Source organism: Dendropsophus ebraccatus, chromosome 10, assembly GCF_027789765.1.
Source record: "Dendropsophus ebraccatus isolate aDenEbr1 chromosome 10, aDenEbr1.pat, whole genome shotgun sequence".
Taxonomy (NCBI): Eukaryota; Metazoa; Chordata; class Amphibia; order Anura; family Hylidae; genus Dendropsophus; species Dendropsophus ebraccatus.
In genome coordinates, this window is record NC_091463.1 from 28,598,042 (window position 1) to 28,613,364 (window position 15,323).

The 15,323-nt window shown below is 41.0% G+C and overlaps 1 protein-coding gene across 2 annotated transcripts in view; it reads left to right on the forward strand.

Moving 5' to 3' along the window:
- ADGRD2 (adhesion G protein-coupled receptor D2) overlaps window positions 1-14,775 on the forward strand; it is a 126,382-nt gene extending 111,607 nt beyond the window's left edge. For both annotated transcript variants that reach the window (XM_069985986.1, XM_069985985.1), the window contains exon 26: window positions 12,982-14,775. In XM_069985986.1, coding sequence (XP_069842087.1) covers window positions 12,982-12,989 — 8 coding nt within the window. In that variant the 3' untranslated portion in view covers window positions 12,990-14,775. The remainder of the gene's footprint in view (window positions 1-12,981) is intronic.
- Window positions 14,776-15,323: the final 548 nt, after the last annotated feature.

Sequence of the window (15,323 nt, forward strand, 5' to 3'; positions counted from 1 at the left end):
GGTTTTTCCTCCTCGCCTTCTAAGAGCTATAACTCTCTTTTTATTTTTCTATCTACAGGGCCATGTGAGGGTTTGTTTTCTTCAGAAACAGGTGTACTTTGTAATTAAATCTTTCAATCTACCATAAAATGTATGACAGAACCCCCAAAATATTATTTATGGGGTGAAATTGGGGAAAAAACACAATTCTGCACATTTTTGGGGGGTTCCGTGTTTATCTAATGCATTTAACGGTAAAACTGACATGATATATTTATAGCGCTTTTAGTTTTTTCATATATGGGGATGTATGGGTATAATTTTTTGCGTTGCTGAGCTCAGTTCATAGTGCCACCAGACCCACTGGCATACAGGTACGTCATGGATCCTTAAGGGGTTAAGGGACTTGAGCCAAGCCCCTCCCCCCCAAATTCCATTAGAATTTCAAAAAACTCACAATACCCCACACTAGACTAGATAGAGTGATAGATATTTTGTTTACAGTGTAAAACAGAAGCAGATTGAGCCAGCGATGGGCTGATACTTGGCCGTTGGCAATACATGCTGTTAAATGTAGTTTCCTGGCCACCACCATCTTGGATACAGACTGGCTTTTAGAAAAACTTTTAGCTCAGGATCGGCGGCAGCTAGAAAGACAGGATATGGCTCAAAATACTCAGGGAGACTTGCTGAGTAAGACCAGCTAGGTTTGGGAACTTTTAATTTTTTTTACCTCTTGGGTAAATTACCCCTTTTAAGTTTTTTCCTTTTTTTGTATTTTTCCTGCTATTATAGGAATGGACCATTACCCAGTTAGGCTGCCATTTTACTTATAACATAAAGTACACAGGTACAATGGGAGGATTTACTTCAAGGGCTACACTCACTCTTTACCCCTCCTGACATTACAAGGACATTTTCTAAACTGGGTAATCCTATTTGTTTTTCTGGAACAATAGACAATTACACTGAAGGACCAATGAATGAATTTCAATCTGCCATTCCGTACTGGACCTTGTTCACACAACCAATTATTTCTTTACATCCTTTTTTTTATCAACCCTTAACTACTGAAAAAGCTAGTGTCATGGCTCTGGTCTGTAATAGATACCATGATGCTGTGATTGGTGTTTTCTCCTTACCCATCCCTTCTCTCCCCAAAATCTATTGGCAGAGCTTCCAATCTAAATTTTTCTTTTTTTTCTGGGCAACTTGTAAAAAAAATCATGGACAGTTAACCTTTTTATAAAACCTAATTTTATATTTAGGCAATTTACTTGAACTACCTAGCACTTATTATCTCTAATTGGGTATGACTAACAATTCAGGGCTGTTTTCGTGTTTCACAGGTGGGTCACGCGACAGGGAATGTTTCTGGAGAAGTCCTGTATACTAAACTAAATGATCCTATATAGGGCTTCGTTGATTATGGGGATGGGGCAGGCTGCAAAGGGATTCCAGCTGAGGTTGCTTTGTGAAGAAAAATGACAGCAGGCTCACTATACGTCCCTGCTATTTTCTAATGCCACCCATCTGTCCCTGTAGGTACTTTGCCATAGAGCAACATTGGTGATCCCCCCTCCCCCCCTTCAAATACTGTATACACCCACCTATAGCTGCAGGAGTAGGATGAAGTGTCACAGCAATATGAATACGTGAATAAGTACCTGGTGTTATCTGCTCAGCCTCCCCGCTCCAGCAGCTATAGGGTGCCCTGTAACCGCTGCTCGGGGCTGTTTCAGAGAAGAGCCCAGCAGGCTCAGTATGAATATGTACCTGCCCAGATCTGTTGAAAAAAAGAGCTTAAAAACAGCATCCATTACAGACCAAAGCTGTATTAACAGGCATTAACTGAACATATATCATGTACAACCAAGTAATACAAACTGTGGACAAGTATTTATAATTTTTTTTTTTACCACAAAAATACCAAAATTACCAACATGTGTGAACAAAGTCTAAGAGGCAGGATCAGAAAATATTATTATTATTCTGAAGCAAATGTACCATCCATTTTTACATGAATAGATTGGCGCCTCCGCAGAAATGCCGATGCCGCAGTCCTTTTTTTGAACCGGCGCCTGGTTCTCACGCACACCGCCAGTCTATTCCTGAGCACCGGCTGGGCATGAAGCACCTGAGACGGCCAGCCGGCACCCAGTTTGTCAATCTCCCCTCTGTGACACAGCTCCATTAGAATCAATGGAGCCTCGTCACAGAAGAGAGGGTGTTTTGTCACACTGGAGACCTGGTGGGCCCGCCCCCAATGCTTCATGCCTGGTCAGTCCTCGGGAATAGACCGCAGCACCGGCATCCCTGCACCAGTGGCGATCCATTCATGTATAAAATATAATGGTACATTCGCTTTAAAGTGAATGTACCCTCAGGCCTGGGCTAAAGCACTGGAGGCGGGCCGACCCACCCCTAGTGGGAGGACACCCCTGCTCCTATATGATTCAGCTCCATTGATATTAATGGAGTAGTGTCATAGAGGGGCAGGGGTTTCCTCCCACTAGGGGTGGGTCGGCCCGCCTCCAGTGCTTTAGCCCAGGCCTGATGGTACATTCACTTTAATAATTAAAAAAAAATTTTATTATCAGTCACCGTTGTTATAGCATTATAATAAGGAGAAGAATAATTACAGTAAGTTTGGCCAAACCTGAACCTGATTGCTCAGCCAAAGCCTGGAACAGATAGACACAGCCCCAGGGCTGTCTATGGCTGTACCCATGTTTTCCAGGCAGACTTAGGGCAGCATCCATCTATTTCAGGCAGTGGGATTTAACAGGCGAGCTATCAGGTTCAGACAAACTTTCTAATAATAATAATTATTATTATTATTATTATTATTATTATTATTATTATTATCGTCGTTATTAATACTAATAGTAATGAATAATAATTGCAAGGCTTGACCCCATTCGGCATGAATAGAACACTTGAAAGTAACAAAGGCTCCGATGTCCAATGTGCTTTCTGAACAGGGTGAATATATTCACGTACAGTGCTTTACTAACTCAATATGAATATCATTGCTGTTCTGCCATCGTTTGAACAAAAGAGGTCGCTCATCTTCTATTAAAGAGAAATATTTTCCAACATAACTTCTTTAATTGCGACAATACAATTCTTGATGAAAAGCAAACTGTAATAACTGCCCTCTTGTAACACACATGGGGTGATAAACACTTCCCCCGAGTTCCATCAACATACAGGTAATTGTGCTTCTTCCACAAAGGGCCCACTTCTCCACCTGCTCCCAGCTCCCCCTCATTCACAGCCCGGCTTCTGCAACATGTTGCACGGGAAAACAAAAGCAAGTCAGTATAAGAAACTATTGTATCCGCAAATCGCAGGCCTTATACGTTTGGTCTTTTCTTTATTCTAACGAAATGCTCATCACAATATGCTCCGAGTCTTCCTTCTGTCACAGTTTCTATGTTTCAACAAATTAATGGGATGACCCAGACAAACCTTAGGATAGAAAGAAAAAAAGAAAAATCTTCTGTTTATTGGTAGCTCTGAGACAAACGTTCCTAGTTTATCGGAGAGGGTATAAAACTAGCAGTTACTTAAGGTAATTTGCTATTGTGATTTTTTTTTTTGTTATTTCTTTTATATTGCATTATAATGCCGAGGTGTTTTTCTCTCTTTTTTTTTTACACGTTTGGGTTCATATGCTATTTAGTTTTATGTAACAAATCTAGACTGCTGAAAATCAGCTTGAGTATGATGATTATGATGCTACCGTGTCCTCAAATGGTCTGTCACAGTGCTGTACATTTTCTGTGAACTATTTTTGTTAGTTGAGCAATTCTATATGTTTCAGATCATTCAACTAATTTCAACTCAAGGACAACAAAGGGAAACACAAAATGCAACTTTTAAAAAGATCTCATAAAGGAGAACTCTGAGCAAACGTAAAATAACTGGGAGGCCAGGGATTAGAAGGAACAAAATAATTAAGGGATAAGTGATAAGTTTAAGACTGAAGGAGTCAAACCTCGGGGCCCGTGGGGTAACTAGAACAACATCCTGGCTCCTCTGTTTTGAATGGATATGTTGCTGGGAGCATGACCTCTATGGAGCCACCAAAGATAGATGAGTACATCAGAGTACAGTACAACAAAGGAGTTGGGGTGCCATTGTAGGGATCTCTGGGGGCCCAGATGTCGATCTCATACTTGTCCCTTATCATGAGGATAGGGTACATGCTAAAACATGTTCGATGTCTGTGCGTGTAATAGCACAGACAGCGAGCAGGGAACAAGGAGGAAGCTAGTGCCCATTTGATAGGTCGACGCTCAACAACATTTCGTAGCCGCTTTCTTCCAAAAACAGCTCTGAATACAGTATGTCCTCAGTTTGTGTGGGGTATTGCAGCTCAGCTCATGTGAAGTGAAAAATGCCAAGCTGTAATACTTCACACAACCTAATGACGTGTAGTATTGTTAAAAACAGTTAGTTTATTTGTTTTTGCTTTTTCTTACCCTGGAATACTCTCTTTAACTAAGACAAGTGAGATGTGCAATTCTTTAAATATTCATCTTGGTTCTTTTTTGACCTCTCTGATGAGTTGTTGATGAGCTTAACATCTTTCAGCCCACCCTCTTTCTTAATAGGGACAAACTCGCTTTGTATCGATTCACAAATTCTCCAAATTAGCTTTTCAAATTCATTAACCCTTTCACAACCATGGGTCATTGATGCATCATAAGCTGAAGACCCTATGTCTGCCCCCTCTCCTCTGTCCCCTGCCACTCTTACAATATTGTGACAGCAGCAGGGGAGAGAGGGGAGGGGGCAGAGCTCACGGACGTGCGCCCCGCATGCCCAGCCTTCCTCCTCCCGCCGGCCTCCGTAGCCAGGGCTTCCTTGGCTACCATCGGGTCTCTGCAATCACTTCGCAGAGCCCCGATGAACAGTTGAGAGAGAATTCTCTCTCAGAAGTCCTATAGATGCTGAGGTCATGCTGACCACAGTATCTTTAGGGTCAACTCTCAGCACCAGAGCGCGGCTTTATTGCTAAAAGTTGATCCACTACTACTGTCCATGGCGGAAATTGCATGATTGATAGACTAATTGACATTTTTCTTTTTTAAATAGACATTTTCCAATTCTGACACTGTCACAGCAACAGGTGTTGAAAGAAATCGCTACTCTGTAATAGTCCTGCTATTGTAGCTACTATAGTTTGCCGGTTTTAATAAAAATTGGTTTGTATACGATTCGGGAATATTCGTGAACTTCACGAAACAAATTTCCAAGTGATTGGCTCATCTCTATCTGGCACACAGATGTTCTGAAGGTGGACAGAACATGGCCTTGCTCTCTCTCAGGCCAATGCAAGGTCTCAGCAGGTGTGTATTTAGTGCTAAAGACTGTAACATATCTCATCCCAGAAGTTAGATAATCTTTTCCCAAAGCATTTATTTAGAGAGGGGGGTTCTGGGAAATAAATATACTGTGCCTTCATGGAATCATTATACAGCTATGCACATGAGCCATAATTCTGAAGAAATCAAGAGCCATGCCATAGCAGGAATTTACTTTTTTTTTTTTATTCTGTATTTCTATAAGTATTCTTGTAAAACATCAAGCCTATATTTATTGTCCTATAGTAAAGAGATATAATAGTTTGTTATTCATAACCTGATTTTCTTTATGGCAGCATCAGACCTATCATTGGTGAATCATCAATACTTTGCTTATGCTTACTTTTAATGTATCAATTCAGCATTGCAATAAATAGCCAACTTGATAGAGATGTTACGGCTGAAAAATCCTTTAGAGAGGAAAATAAAAATTTTTTTTTTTTTAAAAAGTACAAATGAGGCACCTTTTTTTTTTTTTTACATTCTTTTAGAATCCCTTTTAAATCTTGCTAAATGGATGTATATGTCCGCCGTGCACTCATGAAATTGTAGAGTATACAAAATGCATTTATACAAGCCATATGTGTATGTATTTACATCTGTATGCATGCTATACAATGACCTCTTGTTCATTTTTATATATTCCTGGTTGACATAAAATGTTACAAGAGGCTAATGTGAGTGAATAGGTGGTTCACATTAGCATACACTATAAAATGTTGAAGTTGCGCATTGTGAGAAGCAACAAGGGATTTCAATTACTTGTGAATTTACATATAGATATTTCAAGCTATTAGGAAAAGATGTTACTCCTTTGATGAATACCTTTTTTACCGGTATAGCTCAGAAATACGAAAGTGTAACAAATAAAGGGGGTTTTCCAATCCCACTAAATGGATTGTGTGTATTGTGTATTAGTAGGTGTCTCTTCTCATTGAAACAATACAACCAAGTGGAGAAGAGATGTCCTAATCTGGTATTGGAAATACCATAATATCTGAATTGGAAACGTTTCATCGTATGGCTATTGTTTATACTCTTCAATTGGTTCTAGATTGTACCTTTTCATTGATGTTGGTTTGCTTTAGGGTTTATATAGAGTAGTGTTAAAGGGGACTGTGAGAATATTTTCCAGATCATTTTTTCCCTCCTCACTAGCTTTATAACCATGCTGTGATTCTGGTGAGCCATGTGTTGGTGCTGGTGTGGTAGAAGACGGCACCCTGTAAGTTTGGTGGTGTGCGTGGTTGGAGCAGTCCCAGGCAGTAGAATAAAAGAATCCCAGCACTCACCAAATGAAGAAATGCTGATTTATTTAGTGCAAGTCAAGCAGGTACATGGAGGACACGTTTCGACTACCATAGCCTTCATTAGCTGGAGCTGATGAAAAGTATGCAAAAATAGAAAAAATAAAGAAGATACAGCTCACCATAGAAGGAATCTTGTGTAGCAACAGAAGTAAAAGTTGGTGCATGAGCTTCTGGGAGTTGGCTGGACCAATCATACATTTCGCCAGTTTATAATGCATGAATAAAAGTTAAGCTTTAGCTGCCAACGTCCTGGAGTGCCGGCTTCAACACTTCGTCTTCAAGTTTCTCGATGAAAACTATGGTAGCTAAAACGTGTGTGTCCTCCATGTACCGGCTTGACTTGCACTTAATAAGCATTTCTTTATTTGGTGAGTGCTGGAATTCTTCTTTTCTATGTGGTGGTGCTGTTGCATTGGCCACTACTATACTACCTATGGGTTTGTTCTTAGTGTCTATTTTTTTAAGTTTATGCACATATTTACAGAACACTGGATAGAAATTGAAGAAAAATGCTCATCCAGTCATTTAAAGGAAATGTGCCAGCACCAGTACCCCACCCAAGGTGTTCAGCAGGTGTATGATAGCTTGCTATTTTGACCCGTAGCGGCACTGTATAAAAAGGGACAGCCCACAAAATGTGTTAATTTTTTTTCTCCTCACCTCACAATTTTTTTTACATACATTTAGCGGTAAAATACTGTATATAAGGGAATATTTATCAAGGGCTTTGCTCCTATTTGTCGGTAAACAAGTGTTGGTTGAGGCCATTTCTTGGTCTAAGTGGTATTTATGAACCAGCATTCGACATGTAAATAATTATTAGGGTGCCTTCACACCCACCGGATCCACAGCGGATCTCACTTCTGCGGATTCGAAGCGAGAACCGCTAATGAGCGGGACCGGAGCCGGGAGCCTCACTGCAGCCGCGCCACCGAGCAGGTACTTTATGCTCTCGGCGGCGGGCTGCAGGATGCGACCGGGGATAGGGGATGCGGGCTAATGGATGCGGTGGGGGATGGGGGGATGCGGCCGGAGATCGGAGATGGGGATGCGGTGGTGGGGCTGCGGACAGCGAGGGGTTAAAGCACATATTCACAGCGGGATGTTAATCCCGCTGCGAATATGTGCTATCATAGGGGTGAATGGTACCAGATCCGCAGCGGTTCTCGCTTCGAATCCGCAGAAGTGAGATCCGCTGTGGATCCGGTAGGTGTGAAGGCACCCTTACATGCAATTTTTTTTATAATCAGTCTGTTTTGTGTATTTGCCTAAATATTTACATAATCCTTGATTTGCACCTTATTTATCATGTGTGCAAAAATCAATAATTCGCACCTACTGGCACAGGCCTATGTCTGCTCTGGGTCAGGTGAATACTTTTCACTTGTTTTTAGACAAAATAAATGGTGTGCTCAATTTTTTCAACAGGCACAAGTAGAATTACAAATGACTAAAACTAGTTAGAAAATTCCCAGCTATTAGACTCAACAATAAATTTCCCCCATTGTGTCAGTACAAAGTACAATACCATAGGCCATTGTCACAAAATCAAAGTTCAATTAGAAATATTGGTGTTTTTTTATCACTGTATTTTAAGGCATACCCTTATAGCATGCCATCCCAAACAGGGTACAGATAGGGCTCACAACATGAGCCCTCTCTGTACCATGCTGCTACAGCAGCCGTGGACTGCAGCTATTAGCCCAGTTGGGCCACTCTGGCTATTTAACCACTTAAATGCCGTTAAAAAGGCATCCTCAATAGTCTATTCGGCTTCTCATGATTTTATACTGCTTGCAGCAGGCCTTAGCAGCATAATGAAGCAGGTCCCGGCTTGGGGATTGATGATTAGAGGCTTCAGTATACCCTAGTAGTCGGGCACTGATAGATTGATCCCTATGAGCAATCAGTGCATTGCGCTGATAGGAGTTGACTGGGGGGGGGGTCTACTAATTAGTGTGTTAAAAAAATAAATAAATACATGCAGTGCAAAGGGAATTTCTTTTTTTTTTTTTATAAAAAGTGATAACAAAGTTGAATATATGCAATCAAGATACCAATAAAAAGTACAAATCATGGCGCAAAAATTTACACCTCAATTAGCCCTATAGACAAAAAAAAACTCATATGGCTCTGTAGATAGAAAACTAAATGGGCTATGGCTTCTAGAAGGCAAGAAGGAAAGACATAAAACGGCAGTAATTTTAAATGATTTGCGTCATTAAGGGGTTAAATAAAAATCGAATTATTCTGCCAGTAAGTTTTTATCTTCAGACTGAGGGACCGCGTATGTTCTTTCAAGAAAACAACTCAAATGTGCAAGCTCAGGTTAGGTCAAATCATAAAGAGACCTTGTATTAATGGGATCTAACATTAACAATACTGGATGAATCACATGATTCTTCTTCCTTGAGACTTACAGTAAGGTTAATATAGCCCAAGCGCTTTGATTTGTAAAGTGAATAGACACGCACAGTCTGTAAGTGGATTGGAGATATTTTAAGAAATGTTCCTGCAAGACATACATCTACATTTTGTGTTGGTTGCTATGAGAGATGAAGAGAACCCGTGTGCGGCACTTATTCACCCATCTTCCCATATTTCTTTGTTACTTTCTATCAATGCAATAAAGCAGAAAATATTTCTGGAATTTTAGTAAATCTATGGAGACTTGGCATGAATCGTTGGATACTTGTCTTGGGTTCAGTCGAGATGGTCAGTGACAAAGTGCTGCACTTGGTTTATTCTATAGATGTAAGTTGAAACCTTGAATTTTACAGAATTGAGATTCCACAACAAATAACAAACCTTTGTTGAGAGGAAAAGTAAAGTTCTCGTTCTGTACAAAAGCTCATGCAAGAAGGTCAGGTTAGATTTGCATGTAATGTGTATAAGTCATGTTTTACTAATAATTTAATGCTGGCTTAAGACATTTAAAGATGCATTGAAGAGTGGTAGCAACAATAACATATATTTATTGATGTAAGGTTATGACATTGATTGAGGAATGCATTAAGAGGGTGCCTATAGTTTGCACAATTCACTTAAAGGGATAGTCGTGGTAGAATGAGCATTATCTGGGTATGGTAGATGGGGGTTATAGGCCTGCTAAGAACCACAGCACATGTTGGTTGTTTTATATTTTTATTTTCATATTCTGTCTTATTGACGAAATAGTTCTCTTAATTGTTTTTTCCTTGTCGCATTCTAACAGCCATAATTATAAAAAAATGCTATTTTGTCTTTTTTTTTTTTTGCATTTTAAATTTATGTTCTTTGTCATACGTTAATATAACATTGTCATTTTATTCTTTGGGTCTGATCAGTTATAGTGATACCAAATGATCACGTGACAATCTTCTTCTTTTCTTAACACACCCAGGTAAGGGTCCTATTCCATTGGCTGAGCAGGGCCCGATCAACGATGTAAACGAGCGCTGATCTGCTAGATCGGCGCTCATTTACTGGGCCTATTCCACGGGCCGACAATCGTCTAGCGAGGGCTGCAGGGACATCATTATCGATGTCCTTGCAGCCCTTGTTTCATACATTACCTGTCCAGGCGCAGGTCTTTCCTCCTGGTCCCGCGCCGCAGCAGCTTCAGAGCTGCCTGTCTGAACTGACAGACCGCTCAGCCAATCACTGGCCGTGGCAGTCCCAGCCAGTGATTATCTGAGTGGTCTGTCAGTTCAGACAGGCGGCTCCGAAGCTGCTGCAGCGTGGGACCTGGAGAAGGAGAAGACCTGCAGCCCACCGCACCCGCTATTCCATGAAGCGATGCGCGGGTGGCGACCAATGATTTTAGGTTTGAACCTAAATGAAAGATCAGCCGATGACACGATCATCGGCTGATCGTTCTCTCTATTCCACGGAGCGATCATCGGCCGAATCAGGCTGATTCGGCTGATTATCGCTTCGTGAAGTAGGCCCCTAAAACTAGTTTGTTCAGGTGTCACACCAAGTGATTTTTAGCTGCATTCTCTGCTGCAGCCATTAGGTGTCTCACTCCCCCGGTGCCCAGCTGCAGTATGTGAAAAAAGTTATCCTACTTGCTTGTATATTGTTTTATTGAGCAGACTTTCTGTACACTTCTTCTCTCTCTCTCTCTCTCACACACACACACACCTCCTGTCACACCACCCTATATAAGATAGGGATTCCCTGTCAGGTGGGCAGTTGAAGGCAGTTGTTAGTAAGTTTCTCTATAGAGTGGGTTGGACAAGCCACAGATTTCTGCTGCAGTGACTTAAAGTGACACTGCCCCCCCCCCCCCCTTTGTGCATTCTGACATCTCTACACAGGTGTAAAGGGTAAATTTAGCGGTTTTCATACCTCATTTTATATCATACGTCATGGTGCTTGTTCAAGTAAAAAGTGATCTTTTATCAACTGCAGATTGTGTTAAGTGGGCAGGGCCTCGCGGCATTAGCACCACTTAGCCCCCGCCCACAAAGCCACTGTTGACCCCGCCCCCTTGCCGGCCATTGGAACAGGCTGGCCGAAAGGTCTAGACCCCACCCCCTTTACGTCGACCAACCAATGGGCACCAAGGGGGTGGGGCTAAGTGGCGCTAATGCCGTGAGGCCACGCCTACTCAATACAATCTGCAGTTGATAAAAGGACACTTTGTACTTAAACAAACACCATGACGTATGATATAAAATAAGGTATGAAAAACGCTAAATTTACCCTTTACACCTGTGTAGAGATGTCAGAATGCACAAAGGAGGTGACAGTGTCCCTTTAAGCAGGCCTGGCTTAGACCAGTGTCTTGACAAGAACTACACCTCTTCTTTGGCTAGAAGCAAGTAACTAGCTAGATGCAGTGCTAAACCAAGAGTTGGGGTAGACCTCCTTACCTACGCTAAGGATTGCTTACAACAGGACAGTCACCCCCTTGAGAAGGAGATAGAAAAGACTGATCCGCAGTAGAGCACATTGCAAGTAAGCCGCTCTCTACTGACTAAGCCTGACTAAGTAGAAAAGCTTCTACTAGTTAGCTTCACCCAGAGACAGAGACCTGTGACTCATAATATCTATCAGGGCGGTCACCAATACTGAGAGGCAGAAGGCGGTCAGATATGAAACAGTTTTCTAAACGTGAGTATGTGGAGTTCTTCAAGTCATACAGTTCACCTATATGCTGGCAGAGTACAAAGCTAATTAGGCAAAGGCCTCCTATACGGCCCCTATGTACTGCTTCAGTTTTTTTCCTTATTCTACTTCACCTCAAGCTGCTGTCATTGTTGTTACTGATCAAAGTACCAAAGCACCGTTGTATCCTTTTGTATATATCCTTTTCAACAATAATGAATGTCATTTTTTTTTTTATAAAAAGGAGATGAAAAAACACTGTGTGAACATAGTCACGCAGCGCAAAATTACAGATTTTTGGTCACATCATTTTTTTTAATAAAAAGTGACCAAAAAGTTGCATAAGCTAGATACTGATAAAAAATACAGATCATGATGCAAGAATTTACACCTCAAATATCCCTATAGGCCAAAAAATAAAAGCATTATGAAAATAAGAAAAGAGCTATTTTAAACACATTTAGTTTTTTTTTAAAGGATTTAATTTTTTACGAGCAGTCAGATAAAATGATTAAGTCATATACACTGCCTATCGTAATAGCACTGATTTGAGGAACATATCAATTGCAATTTTACAGCGCAAATAATTTTTTCTTCGGTTTCGTAGCATATTTGCAAAAATTAGGTCTCATTGCAAAGAACGAGTGGTACCACAAAAAATAAGAACTCATATGTGTCTGTAGGTAGAAAAACAAACACACAAGCGATATGGCTTTTGAAAGGCAATGTACCATCAGGCCTGTGCTCAAGTATTGGAGGCAGGCCGACCCACCCCCAGTGGGAGGAAACCCCTGCCCCTCTATGACACTACTCCATTAGAATCAATGGAGCTGAATCATAGAGGGGCGGGGGTTTCCTTCCACTGGGGGTGGGTCGGCCCGCCTCCAGTACTTGAGCACAGGCCTGATGGTACATTCCCTTTAAACACGGGAAGGGAAAAACAAAAGCGCAAAAAGGAAAAATGTCTGAGTCCTTAAGGGGTTATGTTTATGCATGAGCAGTTCAAATATAACAGTTAGAACCCAGAACCAAAATTGTGCTATAGTTTTTTTTAATGTTTTACTACTACTTTGATAGTAAAGTTTCCTTGTAATTTTTTTCAAGCATTCACCGTGTAGGATAAGAAGATGGACTTAACAATATCAGATATGTTTGTGTTTTTTAATTTTTTATGTTTTATTTAAAAATAACCTATTTATCGGTCTACTTATTTTATCTTTCAGGGTGCTGATTGAATGATGAGAACAAATATTAATACGATTAACAACCATGGACATGATGAAAAGCCACTCCATAACAGTCTGAGAAGAGAACTTAGAAACTTCTGAGAATAATTTCTCAAGATGAGAAACTGATGACATCCTTTATCTAAAAATCCTTCAAGGGTAGACTGCTTCATAGAAGTTGTTACACATAACCACTGTTTTGGCATATTATAATATATTCATAGACCATAGGATAAAATCCAGTAGCAGAACATATTATCTGTTGATTTTTGCATTTGGTTTAGAAAATATACACTACACAGTTTGATCCACAGATTATAAGTAGCTTGTCTGCTTTGGTCAATGTCTCTTTCTTAGAAAGGTCCCTAAATAAGATGGTCGCAGTGTTTCCCAATGCTGGGATCCTGAGCAATCAGCTGAAAATTGTAGAGGAGTTAAAACCCAGTTTGCCTGTAGTGCCACCACAGGGGAAATCAGGCATTACACAGTAACGGTTTAAACTAACAACCTGTCCATGTATTATATGGCTGTAACAGGTCGTCCAGAGTTAGAGACACACTTGGTAGTCTTGTTTTACCTTGGCTGATACAGAAGGTTTATTAATTAGAGACCACTCCCCTTTTATTAGCCATTCCTGTGCCATTTATAGTGTAATCCTGTGTCCAGTAAGGCTGTTTGGCGCACTGGGGGCGGGGCTACCGCCCCAATTGCTGATATGGCCCTGGATGGCCCGCCTCTTCTAATGATTATCAGTTGACTGGACCAGACCGGTACTTTGGGGGCAGTAGCCCAGCCCCCAGTGCGCCAAGCTGCCTTACCAGACATAGGATTACAGCATGGGAAAGGCACCAAAGAAGAAGGTTAGAGACAAACCTTCATCCTCAGCGCCCCATGTGCACTAGGGAGCTATAGATTCGTCTAACCTGCTGATGGGCCTCTCTGCCTGTCAATCATCCCCTCCGAGCGCGATACAAGAGTGCGGTGACTAGTGATGGACGGGAAGCCGCCCAGATGACTACCTCCCCATCTCTGCCTGTCACACGCCCGGGTTATTAAACCTCTTTTTTTGGGGTATACAACTTCTGCTGCGGCCGGTACGTGCCGCAGGCTGCTTAGAAGTTGTATACAGCGGTTTAGGGAACCATATCAGCCCAACTGGATACTTTTCGATAGTGTTAAGCCTAAATATGCACAACCTAAACAGGTGAGCATTCATTTGTTCACCTACTCTCAAATTCTCTTACTTGACCTCCAATTACTGCACTAGAAGGTGCCCCGCTTCTTTCTACTTGTTTTGTATCTGTATCAGCAGTAACTCTTTGAAGCACTGAATAGAATTTTTTTTTACACAACTTCTTGAAATCATAGCCACAGGGGTGCAAGATTTATGATCTGGGATGCTATTTTTGGGGTCCTGACACAGAAATATTTTTACTTTTCTTTATCCCTGTGTCTGCCTACCCACAGTGTTAATAGAAAAGGGTACTGGCTATAAAGCACTATTGAAAATTAAAACTTCTTTGACTATATAGAGGTGCATCTAGTCTAGACAAATCTCCTTTTTAAACGATGCGGGCTTGAAGATAAGACGACCACCAGAAACCCTCCATTTGTAAGCAGGATATTGGAGTAGAAAATACACTTTACCTGTAGCAATACATGGCAGCCATTGAAATGAATGGACAACTATATAGTACTTGGATGGGTAGAGTCTTTTATAGCATCTCCCTAGCATGTCTTATAGAGTGGATTTTCATGACGGATGCTTTTTAAGCCTATAACACTTGATGTTCAGCTCGTTATTGTTAATGTACTTATTACAGTATTAAATGTTGAATTTTCCCTGTGTTTTTCTTTCATATAACACAAGATAAAGGGACTGTATAACTTGAGAGAAAAAAATTAACTCTTTCCACTAGAAGTAGCAACATTTTTGTTCACAAACTGCATCTGGTATTGCAGCTTAGCTCCGGGGACTGTTAGGCGCCCCCATAGACTTACATCATGCTGTTGTCTAAGGAAAGAACTGAATCAATCCAGGTCTGAACTGACATGCTGTAACTACATAATAATGGAAAAACTGTACCCTGTACACTTTTACAGACCTCATATGGTACCAGAAAAAAACATTCTAATAAGAAGGGGGTCTTTTCTTTCAGGAGTACAGTTTTATAGGATAAATTATGAGGCCTCTTGATCATATAAATAATTTTTTTAAATTAAAGTATTGTAATAGTGATGTCACAACCCGACTCCCAGAGCTGTGCGGGTTGTGGCTGCTGGAGAGGATGATGGCAGGGGGATGCTCAGTGTCACTCCAGTGTCCTGTGTCCCTCAGT